Raw genomic sequence first — 25,622 nt, 5'->3', positions numbered from 1 at the left:
TTATACTGGATCAGGCAAATGTTTTTCTATATAAAGATTATAAGGGGTTGATAATAGATGGATGGAATTTATGTATTTTAAGAAAAACACTCTTTGAACGGATTAAAACTTATAATTGTTTGTCTTCGGGTTCCGCGTAGGACACCGTGAGTCATTTCTGTAAAAACCCGTCATCTTTTAGTCGATACCAACTTCGGGGAAAAAAATACAGATAATACAACTTACTCTGCAGCTGTGATACTTTTGACATTCAACACCTTTTGCCTTCAGTCACCGTGACCACGCACGCTGTAAAGCACGCGAAACGTCAAAAAATTTAAAATTATGTTAATAATTATAAGTTTATAATAATAATACATAGCTTCAATCTGTTTAAATAGTGTTTTTCTTAATGTGTAAAAGCTATTTTTTATGTATTTTTTTATAAAAACGAAGTCTCAAACTTTCTCGGATATCATATACACATAAGACGTCATTATAATCAAGCAAAAGAACATAGATACGAAACGGCTGCATAAATCGTATCTGTTAAGCATACAATTAATAACTAAATCCCAAAACGACACGCTGGTAATGCGAAGAAGGATCGGCCTTCTTCATGAGTGTTTGCTGACCGTTTCCTGGAGCGACATCTGGTTGGCAACTTCGAATTGCTCCGTAATAATAAAATACATACATAGTATACTAGCTGCCACCGCGAACTTCGTTTCTTCTTAATGTGGTTTTAGTTAGCCTTGATACCGTGACACGAAAGAATAATTTCACTGTATTATCGTCACTATAATTTGAATTTTATTTACACTTCGGTCTAAGTAACACGGGGTTGGCTATGCTAACACCAAAAATAATAGGAATAATTGAATTTCACGGTATTTCGTTTACTACAAAATAAATTTAATTTATACTTTAGCCTCAATAACACGTGCTAATCATGATATTGAATTGTAGCTTATATGACACGTTTGTCGGTTTACCAGAGCAGTGCCATCTATAGATTACTTACTCAATCCAGTCGAAAAGTATCGACATCTGTTAGAATCTTTTGGAGTTAACAGATAATTGTGACTGTCAATTAATTAAAATAAAATTGCGACTATAATTAAAGATCTAAGCTATCCTATCTCTTAAGTTGGACCAGACTGCTCACGGTGTGCCAATTTAATTTAAAATCTATTAAGTAGTTTAGGAGTCCATCGCGGACAGACATCGTGACAGGAGATTTATATATATTAAGATAATTAAAACATGGAGTTTACAATACCGCACAATCAACTGAATTAATGCAAATGTCAAATTAATTATCATAATGTTATAAGAACAGTTTATTTTTATAAGTTTGTTATAAATCTTATGGTCTAAGTATGCGTGCCAGGGAGAGTGTTCATAGGAGTTGTTTATTAATACCAGCAGCTGAGTTTCATCATCGAAATTCGAGGTCATTCATCATCGAATACGGAGTTCCACCTCGACGTCCGTTCCACAACTGAGCGTTTTGAAACAGTTTTTACCGCGCACCACCACTATGTGGAACCACTAGTTTTTCTAAACCAATTAGACTTAGGGTCCTTCAAGAAAAAGCGTACTAATTCTGTAACGCCTGCAAGTGTGAGCCTTCTTGTAATGTGTGTCCATGGGTGGCGGTATCACTTAACATTTGATGAGCCTTTGATGCAAACAGCATTCTATTACATAAAGAAATGCTTAAATCCATAGCGCTAAATCAACTGCATCATGAGCTCCACATACACCTACACGTACATACTATCTGGCACAGTCGACTTAGGTATTACGTCTTCAATCATTTTCTATTCAGTTTTCTTTTCGTAAATATTTGAACCTTTTTGTGTATATTATCAGGTATTCCACTTTTGGATATGTTTAGTGTAATTGTTTTAAGTTGTATATAATTTAGCTGTATGATTAAATTAATACATAAATTATCATAATAATGAGAACAGTTAATTATAATTGTTGTCAAAACTTATGGTCCAAATACTCTCCCTGTAAAGACACCATGCCTTTAAATGTCGCCTACCCCTTGTAGGCATTACACGGCAGTGATATATAACTTCCAGGAAGGTGGCTCAATAGTTTGGTAGCCATGGCGTAACTTTTTTTTAATTTATCGTGGCTGCAGACATCCATCGTGTTGGATCCCTCGGTAGAAGGCTACAGTAATGAGCCTTTTGTCCGCAACTTTGAGAGATTGACAAATGTTTCCTCTTTATTAGTGATTCCTCTGTATTTTTAGGATCAAGGCGAACATCCCGGGAGGTGGATTAGTAGTGTGCGTGGAAGCCCGTAGTGCACCACCCGGGGAACACACACGACCGCTGCACTTGAGGCTTCGCCCACGGGGCTCCAATGACCCTGAGCATTCTGTGAGTCGATCTAAAAAAAATCTGAATTTGTTTCGTTTATATTTTTATAGCTAATGTTGGTGAGGGGTGTGATGGGATTACAAAAGTAGATTTAAGACGGAATGTATAATAATTGTTCTTAAAACATGTTTATTTCCGTATTTAATAAAAAAAAAATTATCAAACGAACACAAATTATTTGCGTAACTCGCCAATGTTTTGGGTTTTATCTAACTATGACTAATTAAGATGTTGATATTTTCCACCGCACCATAGAATACCATAAAACAAACAAACATTTAGACAATATACAAAGCCAAAACAGATTACGTAGACGCGCACGCACGTATGCCTTATACGAGCCTTGAATGAGTTGCACGCGCGCAGTTGACGGGCTCGCGAGCGCACATTCGCATGGACGCACCCTTTTATTATATATTTTGCTGTAAGATTACTAATTAATAAATACATATTTATTTCTTGTATATCAACCTAACCACTTATCTATAAATAATAAATTAATCCAATTAAGCGCTCGTTTCATTTCGTCACAGTGCAAATGTAATTTGATAAAAATTGACGAATGCGCGTAAGTAAAAAATATTGTGGACAATTGGAGTTCGTCTCAAAGGTCGCCAACATATTAGATACACGAATATTTAACAAAATGTTTTTAGTTTAGATACATATATTAAGAAAGCTTATATTATAACACTTCATTAAAGCATGCCACAGAACACAGTTATATTATAAATCAATTGCATTAAACAATTAATAAACACGGGGTTCCAGGTGTTCGTGGAAGCGGCGAACAGTGCAGCATCTGGCGTGAGGCTAGACGCAGCTCTAGACGCGGCCAGCTGCTGGAGAACCGCACCAGCACCTCCGCCGCCTTGTGCGCATGCGCATGTCGCTAATGGTCAGTAGCGCACTGTTTATTTAACGATCTCAATAAATTAGTTTTATTTTGTAATTTTAATTAGATATTCGTAATGTCTTCTTGTCTTGGAATCAAAATCGCATTTCTGGAATATATAATATAATATAGTTAAGTAAGTAAGTTAAAGTAGATAGTTAATTGAATCTCTAGACAGTTTATTAAAGATCGATATTCAATCAACCCCCCCCCCCCCCCCCCACCCCTCTCACTTATATTTACATATTCCATGTTTTTTGTTATTAATCAAATATGACATTTCCAGGTGGAGCAGACGTCCATAGTGGAGCACACTTGACAGTGCTCAAGTCACATTTGGAGCCGTTTGAGGACTTCACCAGAGTCGCGAAACTCACATTTAACTGTAAGTTTAAATTTTGACTAAGACGGTTTTTTTTCCACTCGAGGCATTTTTTCGACTTGCTTGCTGGTAAAAATATTTTAAAATATTATTTAAAGTAATAGAAGAGATCTCAATTATTAACCAAAGTAAGAATAAAAATAGGTTTCCCTCTATAGAAACTTTTTTAACATGTATACGTTCGCCTGAAAAAGATTAAATAAAGAAACATTTAAAAATGATATACCTATAGGGCTTAAAAAGTTATGGATTCACGCCTTGTTCCATGTTTGACATGCATATGTCAAATTTACAAATAAAACAAAAAACAACATAAATACATGTCAACGAGGCATGGAAAGGAGCATGCTAAACATTAAAAAGGTAGACAAGATCAGACACAAAAATAAGATCAGAGACCAAAGCAATGGATGCAGTAAGCCGTGCCAAAAAACTGAACTGGAAGCGGGCGGGTCATGTAGCGCGCCTAACAGATCACAGGTGGACGAAAGAAGTAACTTCATGGAGAGTCATCATCCCATCGAGCGTGGCCTGGGCCCACCAGGATGTCAAAAAAATCTCGGATCCTCAATGGATGCAAATAGCTCGAGATAGAGAAAGATGGCAAGCCTTGGAGGAGGCCTTTGCCGGAGAGGATTCCTGATTCATACGAACTGTTACAAATAATTACTAACACATAGGATGATTAGATATTAGTGGATCGGGAAATAGTTTAAAGCTAAAAATAAATACGTTCGCCTGAGTTATATGGTACGTCCAAAAGCGTGTACGTACGTACGTACGTACGTGTGACCCGTAGAGCCGGTGCACTATATCCAAATGATAAATGGTCGCTTTATCACTACAGATGCAGAGCTTTGGGCGTTGTCCCGCCAGAAGGTGGACGAGCAAAGCAACGGCGAGAGCAAAGAGGGCGTGGCCTGGTGCGGGGGCTGCGTGCGCCTGGGCAAGGCCTCCGTGCCATACAGCCTCACGCTCTTGCCCGGGACGCTCGCCTTTCAACCGGATACGCTCGAGTGAGTCTCAATTTTTTTTTTTAAATTAAGGGTTTATTAGAATGGCAACGCCACGTAATATGTCATGGTCAAATTGTCAGTAGTGCGTAGAATGTATTCTTGAGTTGAGTTGCTCTCTGATCGGCGCCTGCGCCGGACGTGCGTGACCGTGTTTAAACGTTAAGTAAAAATGTCGCACGACGGTGCTGAAACACAATTTTGCATTTATCATATTAATTAGTTAATTAATTACTATCTAAAGTTGGTAATTATTTTCTGGGAAAATGGATGCTCGTATTGAATAAAATTCCAGAAATCAGTTTTATCTCTGCCTTTTAATAAATTTAAGAAATGTATTAAATAAGGCTTTGTAAAGCTTACTATAAAGTTAACGATTATCTAGTTGATGGAAGGGCCTGGGACTAGTGCTGGACAGGCTACTTCTAATTAATTTGCGATATTTGTTTTAAAATCAGTGTTGTTTGATGATTTGCTATTTTAATAGAGTACCGAAAGTTTTTCTCTCGGCCTATATCCTCTGTCTTCATTGCCACTGAGTATGAGTGATACCTGTATCTTATGTTCCATAATAATTCATCTTCTTCATCATTGGAATGGTTCTGTCTTTTAAGTCTTTTCCGTGGGTCCGTGGTGGTCAAGAGAATCACGTGGTGGTGGAGCCTGTGTTCGCGGGCTTTGTTGTTGAGAAATTTAATTTGTTTTTTTTTTCCAGTATAATAACGTCTGATGAGAAGACAGCGTTCAAAGAGCGTGAAGTCTTCGCCCACAATCAGTTTGAGGCGCCGATTCGTATCACTGCGGTGCATCTGCCTGACGAGGTGTTGCCATTTTTTGAGGTAAACTTTTTTTTAGTACTTTGGAATTCGATATGTTTAATGGCCTTCCGCTGATTGAAATATTTTTTTGAAATAAAACTGTATAACTGAATACAAATAACATAAAACTCATACGTATTTCTGTCTGCCACTATCTTCATCTCCTTCCTTCTCTTTCTCCCTCTATTTAAACCGCTCCCCCTCTTTCCCACTATCTTTATCTATTTCACTATCTCTATCTATATACTTTTCTATAGCTATCTTATTACTCTATAGCTCTATCTATTTATCTCTTGGTTACTCTATCTTTCTCTCATTCTGTAGCTTTCTCTTTCTTCCCCCCCTCTCGTCCCCCTTTATCTCTTTCCCTCTCTATCTCCCTATCTCTTTCCCTCTCTATCTCCCTATCTCTTTCCCTCTCTATTTCCCAATCTCTTTCCCTATCTCTTTTCCTCTCTGTCTCCCTATCTATTTCCATCTATATTTCCCTATCTCTTTTCCTCTCTGTCTCCCTATCTCTTTTCCTCTCTATCTCCCTATCTCTTTCCCTCTCTATTTCCCTATCCCTTTTTCTCTCTTTCCCTCTCTATTTATTTCTCTATCTGTATAAATTCCAATTTATCCATAGTGTTATGTGTGCATATGCTTCCAGGTTAAAGGAAACACGCCCCTGGTGCTAAACCCGGGCGACTTGGGCTCGCTCCTCACGCTGCGTCTCCATACGTTGCCGGATACGATTGACACGCGTATAACAGTACACACGAATCTCTCGCAGTATCATATACCGCTGCGGCTTTATAATGGCAATTTTTCATTTGTAAGTATTTTTTTTAAACTATTCTAACTATTCTAAACCAACTTTGTTATTAAGGATACTATAATTAAAATATTAATATAAAATCACATGAGACAAAACGGTCACTGATGAGTCGATCGATGTCGACAGCCATGCTTGTGAACAATGTCTGGAAAAAGTAACATTTTGATGGCTAATTTCATACTTTAGTTTTAGAATATATATATTTTTTTACAAACAATTCATTATATATATCATAGTAATACAGTATATTAAAATATCGCTTCTATAACTCTTATTTATATTTAACCACCCTTATTAACTAAATGGCTTTTCAATTACTAATACTATTTTTATACATATTGTCTATGCTTAGGTGTTAATAAAGTAAAAACGCCTTTGCCGTGTCTAGTATTTTTTATACAGCTTGATTATCTAATTAATATTTGTTTTAAGGAATGGGATTGGCCCAATTCGGATGGAAATTTGGACTTGGGCGTGGTCGGTACGTCGACGACGTGGCGCGTAGGTCTGCGCCTGCGCAACCGCGCCTGCGTCGAACTGTGCGTCACCGGCCTAAGTGCCACGTTGCCGGGGGCCTCTGCCACGCTCACTAATGCTGCACCGGTGAGAATAATTTTATCGTTTATTTGTTTACCTATCATTGTTGTACGACCTCATCCCTGAGGTCGTAGGTTTGATCCAGGCTAGGCACCAATGTACCTATATTTACTAGTTGCTCGAACGGTGAGGCAAAACATCCTGACCTCCTTGCCTAACTCCCAAAAAGTCGTCGGTCAGGTACAGGTGTCCTACCTACTTGCCTATTACATCAACAAATGGTCATGAAACAAATTCAGAAATCTGAGGCCCGGGTCTCAAAAGTTCTAGAAAACGAGGTTACTTTTAGTGTATTTGTATGGATATACCCTCTTTAAGGATAAAATTCTCCATATTTTTCCATTTTTTATGTCTTGAGCAACATTCATCTAGTTTTCTCCCGATAGTTCTATAAGGTACGTCTAGTCCATTTTGTTAATTCAACTGTCCATCTTTTACCCGTTTTCTGAAGTACCATATAAATCTTTTACCCGCATTCTAGAAGTACCATATAAATCTTTTACCCGCATTCTAGAAGTACCATATAAATCTTTTACCCGCATTCTAGAAGTACCATATAAATCTTTTACCCGCATTCTAGAAGTACCATATAAATCTTTTACCCGCATTCTAGATGTACCATATAAATCTTTTACCCGCATTCTAGAAGTACCATATAAATCTTTTACCCGCATTCTAGAAGTACCATATAAATCTTTTACCCGCATTCTAGATGTACCATATAAATCTTTTACCCGCATTCTAGAAGTACCATATAAATCTTTTACCCGCATTCTAGAAGTACCATATAAATCTTTTACCCGCATTCTAGATGTACCATATAAATCTTTTACCCGCATTCTAGAAGTACCATATAAATCTTTTACCCGCATTCTAGAAGTACCATATAAATCTTTTACCCGCATTCTAGATGTACCATATAAATCTTTTACCCGCATTCTAGAAGTACCATATAAATCTTTTACCCGCATTCTAGAAGTACCATATAAATCTTTTACCCGCATTCTAGATGTACCATATAAATCTTTTACCCGCATTCTAGAAGTACCATATAAATCTTTTACCCGCATTCTAGAAGTACCATATAAATCTTTTACCCGCATTCTAGAAGTACCATATAAATCTTTTACCCGCATTCTAGAAGTACCATATAAATCTTTTACCCGCATTCTAGATGTACCATATAAATCTTTTACCCGCGTTCTAGATGTACCATATAAATCTTTTACCCGCATTCTAGATGTACCATATAAATCTTATACCCGCATTCTAGATGTAACATATAAATCTTTTACCCGCATTCTAGATGTACCACATAAATCTTTTACCCGCATTCTAGATGTACCATATAATTTTTTTACCCGCATTCTAAATATACCATATAAATTAGAAGGTCATCAAAAATGTTTACAGCAATGCGTCCCGCCCTACGGCTGGTCGAAAGCCTGGTTGCGTGTGGTAGCACCAGCCCGAGAAGGCGTTGTGGTGGGTTCGATTCGTGCTCAAACAGCGTACGCGTTCACGCACGCGACGCTGACGCTACGAGCGCACAGCGGACGACTTGCGGCCATATCGCCAGTGTTGCCAGCTGCCGCACCTGTAAGAGTTTCTATTATTTATGTAATTTTTTGGTTTACACTCCAACTCAAAATAACTTTATTCATATAGGTAACGAAGTACATTTATGAACGTCAGAAAAGAAGTTAAATTAATTGTAAATTAACATTTCGCAAGTCAATTGCGAACTGGTAGTAGGGCGTAAATCTGGCAAGTAGAACTGGCAAGAAACTCTCTGCCACTCTTTTTAATAAAATGTTTACATAAAAAAAGTGCTGAAACGTCGTAGACTGACTGATAGATGACCAGAAATTCATGTTTTTTCGTTAAGCCTAACTTTCAACAGATTTAACAACTGTCGTACTATTAGTTTGTGCGATATTGTCTTTGGGAGCAGTTCAAGTGTTACGTAACGAATTGGAGGGGGGGGGGGCAGTCCTCTTGTAAAACGTGTCGCGATTATTTTCGACTTTCCAGTACTTTACACCACATATTGGTAAGTTTTAGGTGTAAAGAGTCACTGGGGTTGGTCACGAAACGTTTTACTATTGGATACAGAAAACGTTACGGTGCGTTATGAGGGGGGGGGGGGTTTCAAGAATCTTGAACGCTCCATTTTGAGTGAAGAACTACTACTACGAATACTATTGAAGTCTAGGCTTGATAAACACTCCAGACTCATGCACACAGTGGATATCCCAAGGACGCTGATACCGACAAAAAAACATCAAAATTACGAGACTAAACATATCAAAGGGAACTTATCTTAGGATACTTTTTTTCAAAGTGGGGGGTACGAGCTTACACTCGATCGAAAACAACGAATGAATGGTTCTGAGCTGTTCAATAGTGCTCGATGTTTTCCTGTTCTCAAACCTCAAGATAATGCATCAACGTAAAGACAAATCGTATTATGATAATGGTACCCAAAAGTATGACCTCTATAATCGTTGTATCGAAGGCCATATATCTAATCTATCAAAAATATTTTTGCACATAGTATTGTCTTTTGTTAAAATAGCTTTTACATTAAGAAAAACATTTTTTGAACGGATTAAAGCTATGTTTTATTATTAAAACTTATATTTATTTACATAATTCTAATTCCGACGTTTCGCGTGCTTTTTAGCGTGCGTGGTCACGGTGGCATAGCTTTAATCCGTTCAAAAAGTGTTTTTCTTAAAAATATTTTTTTCTATGTTAGCCCACGTAATGTAGCCGGTCTATAATTTAGATACTTAACACAAATTATATTCCAGTACGCGGGTGCGGTGGCGCCTCTTGTCGTAGACAGCACGATGTCTCTTTGGATGAGGGTTACAGGGGTGTCATACGTCGACACACACACACAGGACGCACTCAAATTTGTGTAAGTTTTTTTTCGCTTTTTCACGCGTTTTCATACATAACATTTATTTATGATAATACGTTACATTTATATACAAACAAATCTTAATATATATATAAATCTCCTGTCACGATGTTTGTTCGCGATGGACTCCTAAACTACTTAACCGATTTTAAATTAAATTGTCACACCGTGAGCAGTCTGGTCCAACTTAAGAGATAGGATAGCTTAGATCTTTAATTATAGTCGCAATTTTATTTTAATTAATTGACAGTCACAATTATCTGTTAACTCCAAAAGATTCTAACAAATGTCGATACTTTGATTGATTGAGACTGGATTCAGTATGTAATCAATAGATGGCACTGCTATGGTAAACCGACAAACGTGTCATATAAGCTACAATTCAATATCATGATTACCACGTGTTATTGAGGCTAAAGTATAAATTAAATTTATTTTGTAGTAAACGAAATACCGTGAAATTCAATTATTCCTATTATTTTTGGTGTTAGCATAGCCAACCCCGTGTTACTTAGACCGAAGTGTAAATAAAATTCAAATTATAGTGACGATAATACAGTGAAATTATTCTTTCGTGTCACGGTATTAAGGGTAACTATAACCACATTCAGGAGAAACGAAGTTCGCGGGGGCAGCTAATAATACATAAAAATTATAAGGGATGCAACGGGTGGCCTCGTCGCTAACAAGCGGCTGGCAACCCTATTAAGGAAAAACAATAAAAAATAAAATTCTAATCTTATAAAAATATAGAATTACTAATCTCAAACTAAAATAATAAAAAAATCAAATGTTACCAAGACGGGTCGACTGCAATGTTTCTAGATTTTTCCACTAGTTAGAGAACTTTTCAGCAGGCTGTAATATGAGATCTGACCATTTCAGGAGAGGGTCAATCACATATTAGAAAATGGTAATTTCCATAATGTTACCCTAGTTTTCAGGAAGCTGAAACCTTTTTTCAGTCGGTTTCAGAACATGTGTAGTCGAATAGTGCAGTTTTCAGGAAACCCGTTTTCAGGCGTTTTCAGGCCTAGTTATACCCCTTTGATGAAGGAATATTCTAGGCCGAATTTTCTAGGTGTGAGACAAGATCGAAATGATACAAGAGACAGAGAGAGAAGATCAGAACTTTCGCGAAACTAGACTGAGCACTCTAGAACGCCGTACGACAAGGACAGAGCAACGTGCGAAAGAGACAAAGAGTGTGGACGTTCTAGAATTGTGCAATCGCTTCTCAGTAGCAAGCCCGCCTAGAAAGTTCTCGAATATTGTTTAGAATTATTCCCAGGGATATATAAGCGAGCCGAAACGGGATTAGTCGCCTTTAGTTTTGAATGCGATAACAAGAGAGAAACAAGGAAGCGATAAAGTGAATACAAGTGATAAAGTACTGCGTAAAGTGTGCATAAGTGAAGTAATTAGTGATTGTTTTTGTGTTATAAGTGCATCTCTGCAATTAATTTGTGCCCATAAATTCCTCATTGATTTTTCAAGAAATCTACGGCGATTTCTACCCGATCCCCTAGCTCGTAACAATATTTTACTGAGCCAACCTTTTCAGTACATATCAACATATGGGACGTTTTAACTATGTTACCCCATAGACTGGAATAAAAACAAATTTCTCTCCATAAAAACTTTTGTAAGAGTTAAAGTTAAGTTAAAAAACTCCGAGTTTTTTTTTTTATTCCTCAACTTATGCTATTATAATTATTTGTTTATTATATGTAACTATAGGTTTATGGTAACTGAAATAAGATGCATTAGTTTGAGGCTTGATATCGTCTTAATATCTGAAAATATGTGGTGATCCCATATTTTGCTGAAAACACTTTCACATCGGTCTGGCGTGATCGGTGACGTATAGCGCAGGTGCGTTGGAGTGGGACAGAACGTATACCTCGTATTCACATCTCTGTTAGGTTTTATTATCGTTGCGGAATTTCTTGATTCCGCGCTCTACAATTTCAAGTAATTTTATTTCAAAAATAATTTTATATTAATTTTTATATATGTAACATATTCAAAATAAACAATCACATATACATTACAAATTTAATCTTAAAGAAACTTTATCGACACTCGTGTGAACCACAAATATGCACGTTCCGCGCGTATACGCACGCACAGTTAACGTGCAAGTGCGTGCGCTGAGACTTATGGTTGAATGCTTAAATCCTTATGTATATATAGAATGAACTGTTAAGTATATATATAAATGACGAATGAAACTCAAATGTGTTGTTGTATTTAATATTTTACTTGAAAACAATCATTTTTATCTTATCTCTTTTATATTTCGATATGGTCTATCAAATATAATATAAACTTCATATTAAAATTTAAATGTCAAAAACTAACTAACAAACAAATTAAATGAAACATCATAAACACATAATATATTGTTACGAGCTAGGGGATCGGATAGAAATCGCCGTAGATTTCTTGAAAAATCAATGAGGAATTTATGGGCACAAATTAATTGCAGAGATGCACTTATAACACACAAAAACACAGTCACTAATTACTTCACTTATGCACACGACACACAGTACTTTATCACTTGTATTCACTTTATCGCTTCCGTGTTTCTCTCTTGTTATCGCATTCAAAACTAAAGGTGACTAGTCGCGTTTCGGCTCGCTTATATATCCCTGGGCATAATTCTAAACAATATTCGAGAACTCTCTAGGCGGGATAGCTACTGAGTAGCGATTGCACAATTCTAGAACGTCCGCACTCTTTGTCTCTTTCGCACGTTGCTCCGTCCTTGTCGTACGGCGTTCTAGAGTGCTCAGTCTAGTTTCGAGAAAGTTCTGATCTTTTCTCTCTCTCTCTCGTATCATTTCGTCCTTGTCTCACACCTAGAAGTTTGGTCTAGAATATTCCTTCATCAAAGGGTTATACCTAGGCCTGAAAACGCCTGAAAACCGGTCTCCTGAAAACTGCACCACTCTCCTACAGATGTTCTGAAACGGACTGAAAAATGTTTCAGCTTCCTGAAAACTAGGGTAACATTATGGAAATTACAATTTTCTAATATGTGATTGACCCTCTCCTGAAACAGTCAGAAATCATATTACAGCCTGCTGAAAAGTTCTCTAACTAGTGGAAAAACCTAGAAACATTGTAGTCGACCCGTCTTCGTAACAATATTATTAATCTAAAGAATCTAATCTAAGAAATATAATTATTTATTTACATATTTATTGGAATAGGAAAACAATTAATTAATAGTTATTGACTGTTATTTATATTCCAAATATATGAAAAAATGTATGTATTTCAGCCCACTGGACAGCACAGAGGTTGGACCAGGTCGACATACTGTGGGACACATTCATTATGAACCTGAGAAACTGTGCGAACCCAATTGCTATACGGGACTGCCTTTGGACTCTTCGGGTGAGTATCTTCTGTAATAATTCTCTTCTATACACTACAGTGAAACATGGTTACTAGGGATCTTAAGGGTTTTGTACCAAGATTTTCTTACTAATAAAACTATTTTTAAGCTTAAGGGTATCACCATTACATAGAACCAGCTACCACTTGAACCCAAGTCGACTTAAAAGGCCGGCTTATCCGGTGAACCTCCTGCACGGGACCGTACTATAAAATAAAACAAAATCTTGCCCGACGTTTGTTTTATGTAAAAAAGAGTGAAATGAGAAAGTTAAAGACGGAAAGAAGCATTTAAAGGTTGATGTATCATGTATTTCCGACATATCTGATAGCTGATATTCTTATGCTGTACTTAGTTGGGCCCTACTTAACCATGTCCCTCTTAACTAGTCCCATCTTAACCAGGTCCCCAATTAACTAGGTCCCCACTTAACTTGACCCTTAACCATGTTCCATATAGCTAGACCCTTGTTAACCATGTCCCACTTAACTAGACCGTTCTTAACCAGGTCCCACTTAATTAGACCCTTCTTAACTAGGTGCTATTTAACTAGGCCCTTTTTAACCATGTCCCATCTTAACCAGGTCCCCACTTAACTAGACCCTTAACCATGTCCCAAATAGCTAGACCCTTTTTACCATGTCCCACTTAACTAGATCCTTCTTAACCAGGTCCCACTAAACAAGGCCCTTCTAACCAGGTGCCATGTAACTAGGCCCTTCATAACCGGGTCCCACTTACTAGGCCCTTCTTAACTTCTTTATACTCTGATTTTTAATTCCGTAGATATCTGACAGCTATCATAAACTTTTAGACTTTAAAGTTAATTCGATATTATTATAACACTATTTAGATGATATAATGATTTTCAGCTGGTCTGTTGTGGCTGGAGAGATCCAAGGGAAACAACTGGGCGGACACAATCCGTGCAGACATACATGCGTTGCAGACACGCCTGGAACAATTTGGGAATAGTTTGACTCACACAAATTACTCTATATATCTACATACGACACAGGTATGTCTGTTTGTTTTTAAACTGTACAGTAATCCCTCCTATAACACAGTAGAAATGCGGAAAACAGTATTCTCGCATAATGCGCATCTATAACACCATATAACGCGTTATATACAAATGATTTACGTTAAACTATTCTTGTTAAAGTTAGTAGTATAATTTTTTCTCAAAATTTAAATAAAAAATGGAGAAAAAAGTATTTTATGAACGAAATCTATGCGTAAACATCATTATAAATGCCACAGTACAGAAATATAACTTGTATAATCCCCGTGGTATGCGGGATTACTTGTGTTAATTTGGGGATTACTTGTGGTATATGGGGTGATTACTTTTGTTATATCGGGGATTACTTGTGTTATATAGGGGGATTTCTTTTGTTATATGGGGGATTACTTGTGTTATATAGGGGGATTTCTTTTGTTATATGGGGGATTACTTGTGTTATATAGGGGGATTTCTTTTGTTATATGGGGGATTACTTGTGTTATATAGGGGGATTTCTTTTGTTATATGGGGGATTACTTGTGTTATATAGGGGGATTTCTTTTGTTATATGAGGGATTACTTGTGTTATATAGGGGGATTTCTTTTGTTATATGGGGGATTACTTGTGTTATATAGGGGGATTTCTTTTGTTATATGGGGGTTTACTTGTGTTATATAGAGGGATTTCTTTTGTTATATGGGGGATTACTTGTGTTATATAGGGGGATTTCTTTTGTTATATGGGGGATTACTTGTGTTATATAGGGGGATTTCTTTTGTTATATGGGGGATTACTTGTGTTATATAGGGGGATTTCTTTTGGTATATGGGCGATTACTTGTATTATATTAGTGGGGGCGGGTTTAACCTTGTTATAGGAGTTGCTAGAACCGCGGAATTTTAAAATGCGTTAGTAGAAACCTATTATTTATTACCTTACTGTTAATTGACTCTGAATTTTATGTAGGCTTCTTCACGCCAACTGTTGTTTAATAAATAAATGAAATTATGAATTGATTTTATTAAAATTTTCAGGTGATACAAACACCTGTCGACGTCATGATAGAACATACGTGGCCACGCCTTATCGTTAGCAGTGGTGTTGTCGACCCCAATGCTACAAGCTCCCTTAAAAATGGAGAAAGTGGGGTAAATGGAGCAAGTGAGGCTAAGGAGTTGGGGGGCGTGGGTCTGGTCCCTGTTGGGGGGCGGGGGCTCGTGTGGCTGCGCGTTCGCAATCCTTCGAGTAAACCGATTTTGGTGCAGCCCGCCTTGGCCCCTACGATCACTGACGGCTTGCCTAAAGAGTATGTTACTATCGTGTGTTGTTGCTTTTTTTTATTAATAATAGCGACACTTATGACTCCCCCAACGTGAAGATGAAGATGAAGATGTGCCAACGCAACTTAAATTATATTAATAAATAAATCTTAACATAATTATAAAGTCCCCGGTAGCGCCTGTCTGTACGAGAGAGTTTTAAAAAAAAAATCTAAACCTCTTGAACACACACAAAAAATTTCATCAAAATCGCTTCAGCCGTCTCGGAGTTTACTAAGATTTATATATAACGTATTTCTATATTCAGGGCGGGCGGTGAATCGAGCTGGTGTAAATCTACCTCCTGTGTCTGGTCGGACTCCTTCTCAATAGAGGAGTGGAGGGGGGTGAAGGGGGAGGCGAGGTCGTGGGAGGGGGACGTGGTGTGGCTCGAGCCGCGGGCGGAGGTGGACGTGCGTGTGAACTTCACACCTAAGCAGGCTGCCAGTTTGACTACGTATTTGTATTTAAGGTATGGATTTTATTGTTTTGACATGATAGCGTGTAATAAATCGATGAACGCCCGCTGAACTCACGAAAACACACGATTCATTGTCCCGTTACACTAATTGTATAATTACGCGCATTGTCCCGTTACGCTCATTGTACAGTTACGCGCATTGTCCCGTTACGCTCATTGTACGCTTGCGTCTCTATCTCGTTTCGACGAAGACTTAGTATACAATTATTTTAACAATATGTTGTTGTATGTTTTTTTTTACGTCGTTACGTTAAACTATCGTCCGTAAACAGACTTCATCTGTATCCTTCGATATTTCTATTAAGGGAGCGTTCAAGTAATAAGACACGCAATTTTTGGAGATTTTTGACCCCCTCCCCCCCATGACACGCGCCGTAACGTTTCTGTATCCAATAGTCAAACGTTTCGTGACCAACCCTTGTGACTCTTTATACCTAAAACTTACCATTGTGTGGTGTAAAGTACTGGAAAGTCGAAAATAATATAATCAATTCCGCAGTTCAAGAGGACCCCCCCCCCCAAATTCGTTACGTAACACTTGAACACTCCCTAATGAAGATTCATCAAAATCAGTTCACAAATATTTGAGATGTATAAATTATCTTTTAAAATTGTAACATACTATTATAGTATTGACCTGATCCAATGTGTACTGTTTGCCGGCTAGTGTATTTGTAATGTTTCTTTAAATTTATATGTTAAATGTCAGGAGTCAAGAGCTCACAACAATATATAATGTGTGAATAGGTTGTAACTAGTATTTAAGATAATGTTTCCTTCGCTTCCTCTCCAAGTGAAGAGTCCTTCGAGCCCTTAATTGTTGTGGTGATGCCCGATGGCTTTGAGATAATCCCACCACCTTGAACCTCAGATCCTACTAGAGCTCCGTCTGTTACCTTAGGCCTCTTGGAGCAGACATCCTGTACTTATTAACCGTAGGGTTTTTAGGTTCTTAGATCTCACCTTCCCATATATTTAATTATCTAGTACAGCTTGCATACACTACATATACTATATACAGAAACTTTTAATACATATAAATTTAAACACACTTTTCACAGTCACAATTGACAAGCTGTTTAGTCAATTAGAACTTGTTAGTATTGGTTAATATACAAGACAAAATTTTTACATTTAAAACAAATACAAAATTAATGGTAATTTAAAATAATATGTTTTATAATTAACATGATCTTTAGATATTTGTCTATGACACAAAAGTTTTTTTTTTTTCAGAAATAATTTGACGATATTAGAAGGAGTACAGTTGAACGGTGTGGGGGCGGTGCCGAGCTTTGATTTGGGCGGAAGGCGACCTGGACCATCCTCCATATTTCATTTTGAGGTTAGTTTTTTATTGCACAGGGGATACGGACCATCTAATGACAAGCAATGGTCACTCTGTATGACAGACTGCGTGGCCGGCCTATGTCAAATATATATATTTAATGGCTAGAACTGTTTTGACAATCTTAGGTCAATTCGAATGTCAAATTACGATCGCTTGAGCGCTGTCAAATATGTCAAACTTACTGGAAAAGTTGGCCTGACAGCTGTCAAAACTTGACGTTTTGGTTGGCATTGTAGAATTCTTTAAATATATTTTTTAATTTGTCAAACAATATGTTTAAGTTAAAATATACCGTTTTATATTAATTCCGCTGTTATAAACACAAAAAATAGATAATATGTGATATATTCATATTTAATGATTAATATATTGCTGAAGCCACTAGCAGTGTTAGCCTAGTGGCTTCAGCGTGCGACTCTCATCCCTGAAGTCGTAGGTTCGATCCCCGGCTGTGCACCAATGGATTTTCTTTCTTACATGCTCTTACATGCTCGAACGGTGAAGGAAAACATCGTGAGGAACCTTGCATTAGACCCAAAAAGTCGTCGGCATGTGTCAGGCACAGAAGGCTGATCACGTACTTGCCTATTCGATTAACAAATGATCATGAAACAGATACAGAATCTGAGGCCCAGACCTAAAAAGGTTGTAGCGCCATTGATTTATTTCATTTTTATTTATTTCCAGGTGGAAGAGTGTGTGTCGAGCACCCGTTCCGCTGTAGTGCGACGACGCATAGTTGCTCGTAACACTGGTAGAGTTTCCATCCACCTACACGGGTGGGACATTTCTCGCCAAGGGTGCCGCGGACGGGGCTTCCGCGTCTACCCCTGTGCCCCCTTAACCCTCGCCCCCAATCAGACCGCCCCCATACACCTCGCGTTCACCCCGGACTACACCCTTTCCCGCCAATCCGCAAAGCTCCGGCTCCTTTCCGACCTAGGTCCCGTCGAGTACACCCTACTGGCCACCGTTCCCGTCAAACTCCTGACCCGCTGCGCCCCCACGTTCCCGAAACACCCATGGGACGCCCCAATCCGGAACTTCGTCAATACACTCACATTTATAATACTTGCCGTTCTCCTATTCACCGCCGTGTACGACTCCGAGCGACTCCTGCGCAGGGCGAGATCCACCCGAGCGCCATCTATCCGCCCCCCCTTAGATCTGCGAGAAATCGCGGCGACCACCACGGTCACCCAACCGCCACCCCCCAGAGCCCCTCCCTCGAGGCGAAAGCGCCCCACCAGAAGAACAGACCCACGCGCAGAAAGGATAGCCTTCGAAAGATGGCGCACGGAAGTTCTGAGACGCACAGACGACGATTCCTCCCGATCCAGTGAGGATCTGGAGGAGAAAGAAAAGAAGGAAGAGGTGGTCGAAAAGGAGCCAGAGAAACCGGAGGAGATAGAGGCGTCCAGCGCGTCCGACGAATCCACTCAGGTGGACGAGCAGGACAACGATGAAGCTTATACGGCAGATGCGGAATTGGACGCGCGCGACTCGCCCGAAGAAACCATAGTGGAGCCAAAAATAAGCCCCATCAGGACGCAATCTCCTCCCAAGGTTCAAGTTGCCCGACGCTCCCCTAACAATCGGCGGGAGAGGCGAAACGACGAGACTGTCAGGAAGAACACTCGGCCACATGTGAGGAAGGAAAAACGCCGAGCGCAGCGGGCTGCAACTCCCCCGAGGTCCGTCGCCGTGAAGGAGAACGTTGAACCGGGAGAGATTGGGGAAAGCAGGGGCAATGTCCGCTGGGGGGCGTCGTGGAGCTCGGTCGTCGCGGGGCCCCCGCTTGCCCCCATCGGGTCGGACGTCCGTAGGCGGGAGAATAATACTGATAACTCCCTGTTTTATTATAATGGAGCACCGGAGCCGCCGAGGCCGGAGCCCGAGTTCGCCTGGAGGCCTGCGATCGGAACACCTGAGCGGTTGCCGTTTACGCCGTCCACGTCTGCTAGAGATTTCCTTGGTAAGACTTTTTTTTATTTCATTTCATAACTTTAACTAAGGTACAGTGGTTTAACTGAGTATAAATATTTACAGACGAGACCCCAACATTCAACAATATAGGGTCCGTATGGGGGGCAAACAATGCTTGGTGTTGGGGTGGCGCCCCCATGCGTCCGCCCCCCGGCTTCGCCCAACAGGCCCCTCGCCCCTATGACCCGTTCCGTTCTTTGGCTTCCATTTGGGCCCCTGCCCCCCACGATTGGCACATCAATCCCCCCAACGATGATGAACAGAACAACTAAATTATCGTTTATAGTCAGTTATATCTAAGTAACTTAAAACTTATTAACTAAATGTCGACTTTTGCATACTTAAAGGGGAATCCCATCGTACCCCAAGAATAAGTCGTGCCAAAGAATAAGTCGTGCCCCAAAAATAAATCGTGCCCTTAAGAATAAATCATGCCCTTAAGAATGATCATGCCCCAAATATAAAGCAAGTACCAGATCAAACCCGATATATATATATATTCTGTGGAAACGAAATATTCATCTGTTGTTGACTGCAAACATTGCACAGATTATGCTAAAAATAAAGTTGTCAAAATAAGTTATAACGTTACTGAGATACTAACTGCTATAAACGGTACTACGGTTATACGGCAATGTAAGATAAATGTAATTTTAAGATAAGTAAAAAAGAAACTCAACCACTATTTGAATTGCCATTATAATCGTGTCCTTGTAAAATATAGCTTAATTTGTGTTAAATCCTGAGTAAAATTGATCACTGGTTGGTCACAGATAATAACAACGGATAGATTATTTACTGAACTAAATGTCAAAACATGTTTATGAAAGTCTGACAAACAACGCATCACACACAGACGATACCTTTCAGCTGTCAATTTGACATTGACGTATACAAAAATTATGCTGTCGTTAAGTTTCCGTAAGGTTTTAGTTTCAAGCTATATTTTACAAGGTAAGGTGACCTCGCTTTTACAATGGACTCTGATATTAAAGTTTATTAAATGTTGTAACAGAAGATGTGTTTGGTGATGTCTAGTCATGGTTTCACATCACCGGGCCATTATCAAATGTGAACAAACCGATGTAATATGTCCGTTCTCGAATGAAGTTTGACAATTGACTTTTAGAAATTGGCGGGAAAAACTGATTGGGAAATATAAACTCAGCTTGTGTTTGAAATATTTTTACCGATAAATCGAATTGTTAAACGCATCTCGAAATTTTACCGCGAACTAGACAAGATGGCGGATTTTGATCAGCTGTTTATTTAAAGTAATATAACAATTTTTTTTAAAAACGTGATTTAATGATTGTCTGAGACAATTATTTTAGTTAATTAGGAGGCACACGATACGATTTCATCGGTAAGAACTTTTAAACTTGTTAAATAACATTTTTCATTTACCATTCGCAATCACTACGTGTCGTTTTGTTTAGGATTCATATATGGAAACTTTCTAAAATCTTTTAGAAGACTTCTTTCAAGAAACCGACATAAAATACAGTGAAATGACAAGTCATGTGTAATTTGTTCCATAGATATTGTTTTTGTAATTGAACAAACTTATTGTTACAGATTGTATGTTACAACTAAAATAAACTTTGCTACAAATGAAGTTTTTTTAATGGCTCCACAGATAATACTCATGTCGTGACCGTATTTCAAAACGTCAACAAGTCAAAAATTCATTGCAATTGATTCTCTGAAAAATTCTAAATTTAAAATATTTGGAATTTTGACAATTCAAAACAAACCTTCCCAACATCAATCCTTTTGATTTAAATCAAGAGGTATAAAATTAATTCATGTTTCGTATAGTCACAATTTAGACTAGGTATATATTTTTATATTATACAGCCATTTCTATTCCGTGTAAGCTGTCTAACGTGATAAAATAGGAAGAAACTTACTAACATTGCTAGTTTATTAATTTATTTTGATAGGACGCCATATTGAAAGCGTCTTGTGTTAAAATGGCGCCAATGATAGATTAAAGGATTACGATTTTATATAACTGTAGTCTGTGACTTGTATACGTTTTGAAGTACGAGCCTTATACCTATTTGCACTAAATATTGGGCAAAATTTAAGGTTCCTAATTAAGTTAATTTAGGTTAAATTAGTTTTAAAATTTGTGTTTTTTTTCTTTTTTTTATGTTCTTACTGTCATAATGGATTTAGTGCAAATGGGCGTGTGTTAGTAATACCATAACCGAAAGGCAAGATGTTTTAAAAAACCGAGAATTGTAATTGCGTCATTGCCTTGTCAAATGTTTAACAATGCAAATTGATAAGTCTTGCTTTTACGATAATGGACATATATTGTTACCACGTAATAGATAAATAGGAAATGTTGTCACCACAAGCTAAACCAGATTAAACTTCATAGATTTTGATTTGGAGTCTACCCATTACATTGCCTCGTGGACGTACTAGGAAAATATCAGGCGCAAAAAAGGCCAATATACGTCGTTGGTGACCAAACGGTCGAACATAGTATATGGAAATACGAAGAATACTTTTGACTTGACAGTGTAATGTGGAGACTGCCCAAATGTGAAATTTGAATTAAAGCGGCAATATTGGTTCCCATTAATTAGCCCAAAGGCACTTCCAATCCTATTTATCAATTCCGTAAAGCTCTACCATGTCAATGCGTCTGTCTCTGTATGAAAAATGTTAGAATATCCTGTCTTTTAACGTGCTTGCGAAAGCATCGCTGGTCCATATATAATATTGAGTTCAATATTATACAGCCTTGACTAATTTTTATATTATGTTATAATTTCGTGACATTTCAAGCCAACCACCATAGACCACTTAGGTCAATTGCGTGATTGTTTCTATTTTTTCTAAAAACATTTTTCAGATTGACATTGACATTAACAATTAATCCCTTCAAATCTATGGTAGTGCCACCGTCTATTAACAATAATATTAATGTAACACTGATTGGGTGGAATTTGAGAGCTGCTTAGCTGATAGTAGAATCTCACTTGGCGTATGAACTCAGGTAACCTGTTTAATTTTAAGTTGTCATCGTGTGATGATCGTTTAGGTATTTAAGATATTTTTTACAAAGCATTTGCTAGTCGTGACTACAAATCTGTCTCTTGAAGACTGAATAAATTTTTCTTTACGGCGTTTTTTGTTTAATTTATCTTTTTCGTTATATAGACCAATATTTATCATAATCTGTTGAGAAGTTTTAAGAGGGTTGAAGGAGGTAACGGTGTTATTTTACGTGTATGTATGTATGTAGATATTATAGCGAAACCTTTATGCTACGAGCACTGTTGACGGAGCTTAAAAAAAACTTTTCGACCTCATCCACTCGGCCATCGAACTAGTCGATGTTTCGAGTGGCCGAGGATTCACTCTAGGTCATAGGACGCGCTGCACCTTCCATCATCGCCGCAAACATCAGAGCTATTTAATTAGGCTTTTGTGTGATAACTATTTTAAATATAATACAGTAGAACCCGTTTAAGACGATCACGCTTAATACGATTTCTCGCATAATACGCCAGTCTCTACAACTTGAGACATATTTTCATACATTTCTTAACGCTTAATACGATTCATCATCCCGTTTATTACGCCCAAGCCGGAGCCGAGAGGTCTAACCGAGCGCTCTCACGCGAGCCCCCCGCCCGAACGTGAAGAACCCGAGATGCTGCAGGGTTTTCCTGGATATCCTTCCATTGATGACAATGTAGCACCGTACAATCAATTGAAGATCTTATTAAGAATGTGAATAACACACAAAACGACGCCCTAAGTGGTAATGATGAAGACGAAGATGAGTCAACTCCGGTTTTGTCAAACGCCCAGGCATTATCAGCTGTTAATAATTTAAGACGCTATGTAGCTAGGTACTTTGGATCAAAGCGAAGATGCACTGCAAAAGTTGAAATATGTTGAAAATCTTTTGCTAATGCATCAAAATCTTTCTGTCAAACCAAAATAAGTGAATATTTTAAATAATGTTATTATAATTACAATACATATTTAATATAATTCATAAATGTATAATTTAATACCTATATATACCCAAAATTAGAACATAATATGTAGTACGTTTTATTTTTCCTATCCCGTATCACTTTCTCTTTTAAGACGCGTTTTTGGTAGGGTCCCTGAGAAATCGTCTTAAGCGGGTTTTACTGTATTATTAAGAAACGAAGTTCGCACATATTTTGGAGACGATGAGACATTCTAATCAGTATGTTGTTTTTAAAACAAGTGTCCGCGAGATATTTGCTGTCCTAATCAAATTGTGAATTAGATAAAGGAAGGCAACGCACTCGCGAGCCCATGGAAGCGCTATAACTTAACATCAGGTTCTTAAAAAAAGGTTTAAACTGTAAAATGTATTTGCAATTCCGTTATTTTTGCTATTTAAGACAATTTTAGTCACTTCATTACAATTTTATCAAAGAATTAGCTGACCCTTAACAAGAAATGTACTCAGTCACACTAGTACACGAATGTCATAATGGTAGTTTTTGTATCATAATTAAAGAACTTAATTTCTCATAACCAAATATACAGAAACAAGATACATGCTGCGATCAGTCCCAATTTTAGTGTACTAGGCTCATTCTCATGTACGTTTTGAACTGGTTAAAAGCTCTAATATTACGAATTTTATATGATAATGATTAGCTACTATGGAGTTATTTAAATTTAAAATTAAGAGAGAGGCGCTGTAAACATAGTAGTTTAACTGTTACAATTTTGGTTTCTCTGTAGATTTTATTAGTCTGTGTTACAAAAAAAATTGTGTCTAAATATTGCTTTACTCTTGTATACCCTACTGTTTGTTAGCTATTACACTGAATGGCAAACAGAACAGACAAACAAGTCCTTGAATTAAAATTGTACTAACAAATAAATTTTATTTAAACATGAAGGTAGTCTAAGAAAGTAAGGGTTGTTAAGATAAAAGACAAAATTGTTTCTATATACTTTATGAAGACTTGAAACAAACTTTCTTAAGACTGGTTGCAATTTCTTTTGACAGAAATCTTTGATCAAAAGTCACCATTCACATCCAAACATTGGAAATGTCAAAGATATAATCCAAAATAAATACAATAAATTCTCAATATCTATATTTCGTTGAATAGTCCTTTGGTGAGACTACTAAACCACGGCCTTTCCTGGCTCCTCTGTATACCGTCTCTATAATATCTATCATTTCTTGCTTATCTTCTAATGGCCAATTGATTTTGTTATTATTACCAGTTCCAAGATCAATCATTATGTGTTTGTTTCTGAAGAAAAACATCACTGTGCAGGGGTCATACAATTCGTACCTGTAAATTAAAATAAACTAAATGTCATGTATATATTTTGAAACTAATAAAAGGTGTTCTAATATATAGTATCTTGCTGAAATAAACAACATTCTTATTCTTTTTCAAAATTATAGATATAAGTTCATACTTACAATGCGTGAAAATAATACTTACATTTTATTGAAATCAGGGACTTCTGTGATGTCTACAAGGTAAATTACAGCAAAATTCTTTACTTTTTCTGCAATACTGTATAATACTTCATCCATTTTCATGCAGGTTGGGTCCCAGTCATGACCAAACCGTATCACCTAAAAATAAAATTTTATATATATTTAATGATAATGATTTAATTTAGCAAATCTATAACATTTTGGTTATTTATGGTTGGGGTTATCAAGTTGCAATAAATTTTATAAAATGTTTTTACGGATTTCAATACGAGAAGTTGCGTTAGCGTAAAAATTTAGCTTACCACAACACGATCTTCTTCCGAAAGAATGGCTTGATCAACTTGCCAGCCATTATGCAAATGTCCTAACATATAACTCATAGTGAATGTTTTTAAATAATCTCGACAACTCACAAACAAAAATATTCAGTATATAGTAAAGCTTGAAAGAAAGTAATACAAAATTATTAGTTATTGTGTATTGAAGGTAACTGTCATTTATCAACTGAGTTAATAGTCATATATTTTAAAAAGTGTGTCGTATGACGTTGATGGAATCGTCAATGACACAATGACTGACTATAAAATTAATAAACATGATATAATCTGTGAAAAGTACATGTTTACCCCTTCAAAACGTTTCATAAGGTGCGGGCCATAAAAAAAAAACGTTTTATAAGCACTTTTAAGTTTAAAATCATAGTACTATAAAACCATGCACCATTCGATTATATCGCGTTTTTATAGACACGACAC

The 25,622-nt window shown here is 37.4% G+C and overlaps 2 protein-coding genes across 3 annotated transcripts in view; one reads left to right on the top strand and one right to left on the bottom strand.

The window, feature by feature from the left end:
* LOC123717920 (transmembrane protein 131) overlaps positions 1-23,144 on the top strand; it is a 40,726-nt gene extending 17,582 nt beyond the window's left edge. The window contains exons 7-23 of one of the 2 annotated variants that reach the window (XR_006754896.1): positions 2,252-2,381; positions 3,153-3,279; positions 3,563-3,661; positions 4,506-4,674; positions 5,387-5,510; positions 6,142-6,306; positions 6,742-6,912; positions 8,320-8,505; positions 9,723-9,832; positions 13,128-13,243; positions 14,117-14,262; positions 15,286-15,557; positions 15,839-16,042; positions 17,288-17,396; positions 18,090-19,377; positions 19,452-22,404; positions 22,999-23,144. Coding sequence is in view for 1 of the 2 variants with exons in the window: in XM_045674193.1 (XP_045530149.1) it covers positions 2,252-2,381; positions 3,153-3,279; positions 3,563-3,661; positions 4,506-4,674; positions 5,387-5,510; positions 6,142-6,306; positions 6,742-6,912; positions 8,320-8,505; positions 9,723-9,832; positions 13,128-13,243; positions 14,117-14,262; positions 15,286-15,557; positions 15,839-16,042; positions 17,288-17,396; positions 18,090-19,377; positions 19,452-19,660 (3,625 nt within the window). In the remaining variant the exon portion in view is untranslated. Of the gene's footprint in view, positions 1-2,251; positions 2,382-3,152; positions 3,280-3,562; positions 3,662-4,505; positions 4,675-5,386; positions 5,511-6,141; positions 6,307-6,741; positions 6,913-8,319; positions 8,506-9,722; positions 9,833-13,127; positions 13,244-14,116; positions 14,263-15,285; positions 15,558-15,838; positions 16,043-17,287; positions 17,397-18,089; positions 19,378-19,451; positions 22,535-22,998 lie in introns of those variants that run through there. The other variant, XM_045674193.1, reaches the window with a different exon arrangement.
* A 1,204-nt stretch (positions 23,145-24,348) lies between these two features.
* LOC123717784 (thioredoxin-like protein 4A) lies at positions 24,349-25,354 on the bottom strand. Its single transcript, XM_045673972.1, has 3 exons — positions 25,170-25,354; positions 24,869-25,005; positions 24,349-24,712 (listed from the first exon to the last, which is right to left on the bottom strand). Exons 1-3 carry the CDS (start codon positions 25,245-25,247, stop codon positions 24,499-24,501), a joined length of 429 nt encoding a protein of 142 aa, XP_045529928.1. The 5' UTR covers positions 25,248-25,354; the 3' UTR covers positions 24,349-24,498.
* Between the last annotated feature and the right edge of the window lie 268 nt (positions 25,355-25,622).

This window comes from Pieris brassicae, chromosome 13 (genome assembly GCF_905147105.1).
Source record: "Pieris brassicae chromosome 13, ilPieBrab1.1, whole genome shotgun sequence".
NCBI lineage: Eukaryota > Metazoa > Arthropoda > Insecta > Lepidoptera > Pieridae > Pieris > Pieris brassicae.
This window is presented reverse-complemented; position numbering and strand designations above follow the sequence as displayed.

Bases quoted from the DNA above. Each gene is read 5' to 3' on its own strand.
- LOC123717784 (XM_045673972.1), bottom strand. From the start codon at position 25,247: ATGAGTTATATGTTAGGACATTTGCATAATGGCTGGCAAGTTGATCAA. The intron at 25,006-25,169 runs GTAAGCTAAATT...TTTTATTTTTAG, and splicing joins CGGAAGAAGATCGTGTTGTG to GTGATACGGTTTGGTCATGA. The intron at 24,713-24,868 runs GTAAGTATTATT...TTTAATTTACAG, and splicing joins GTCCCTGATTTCAATAAAAT to GTACGAATTGTATGACCCCT.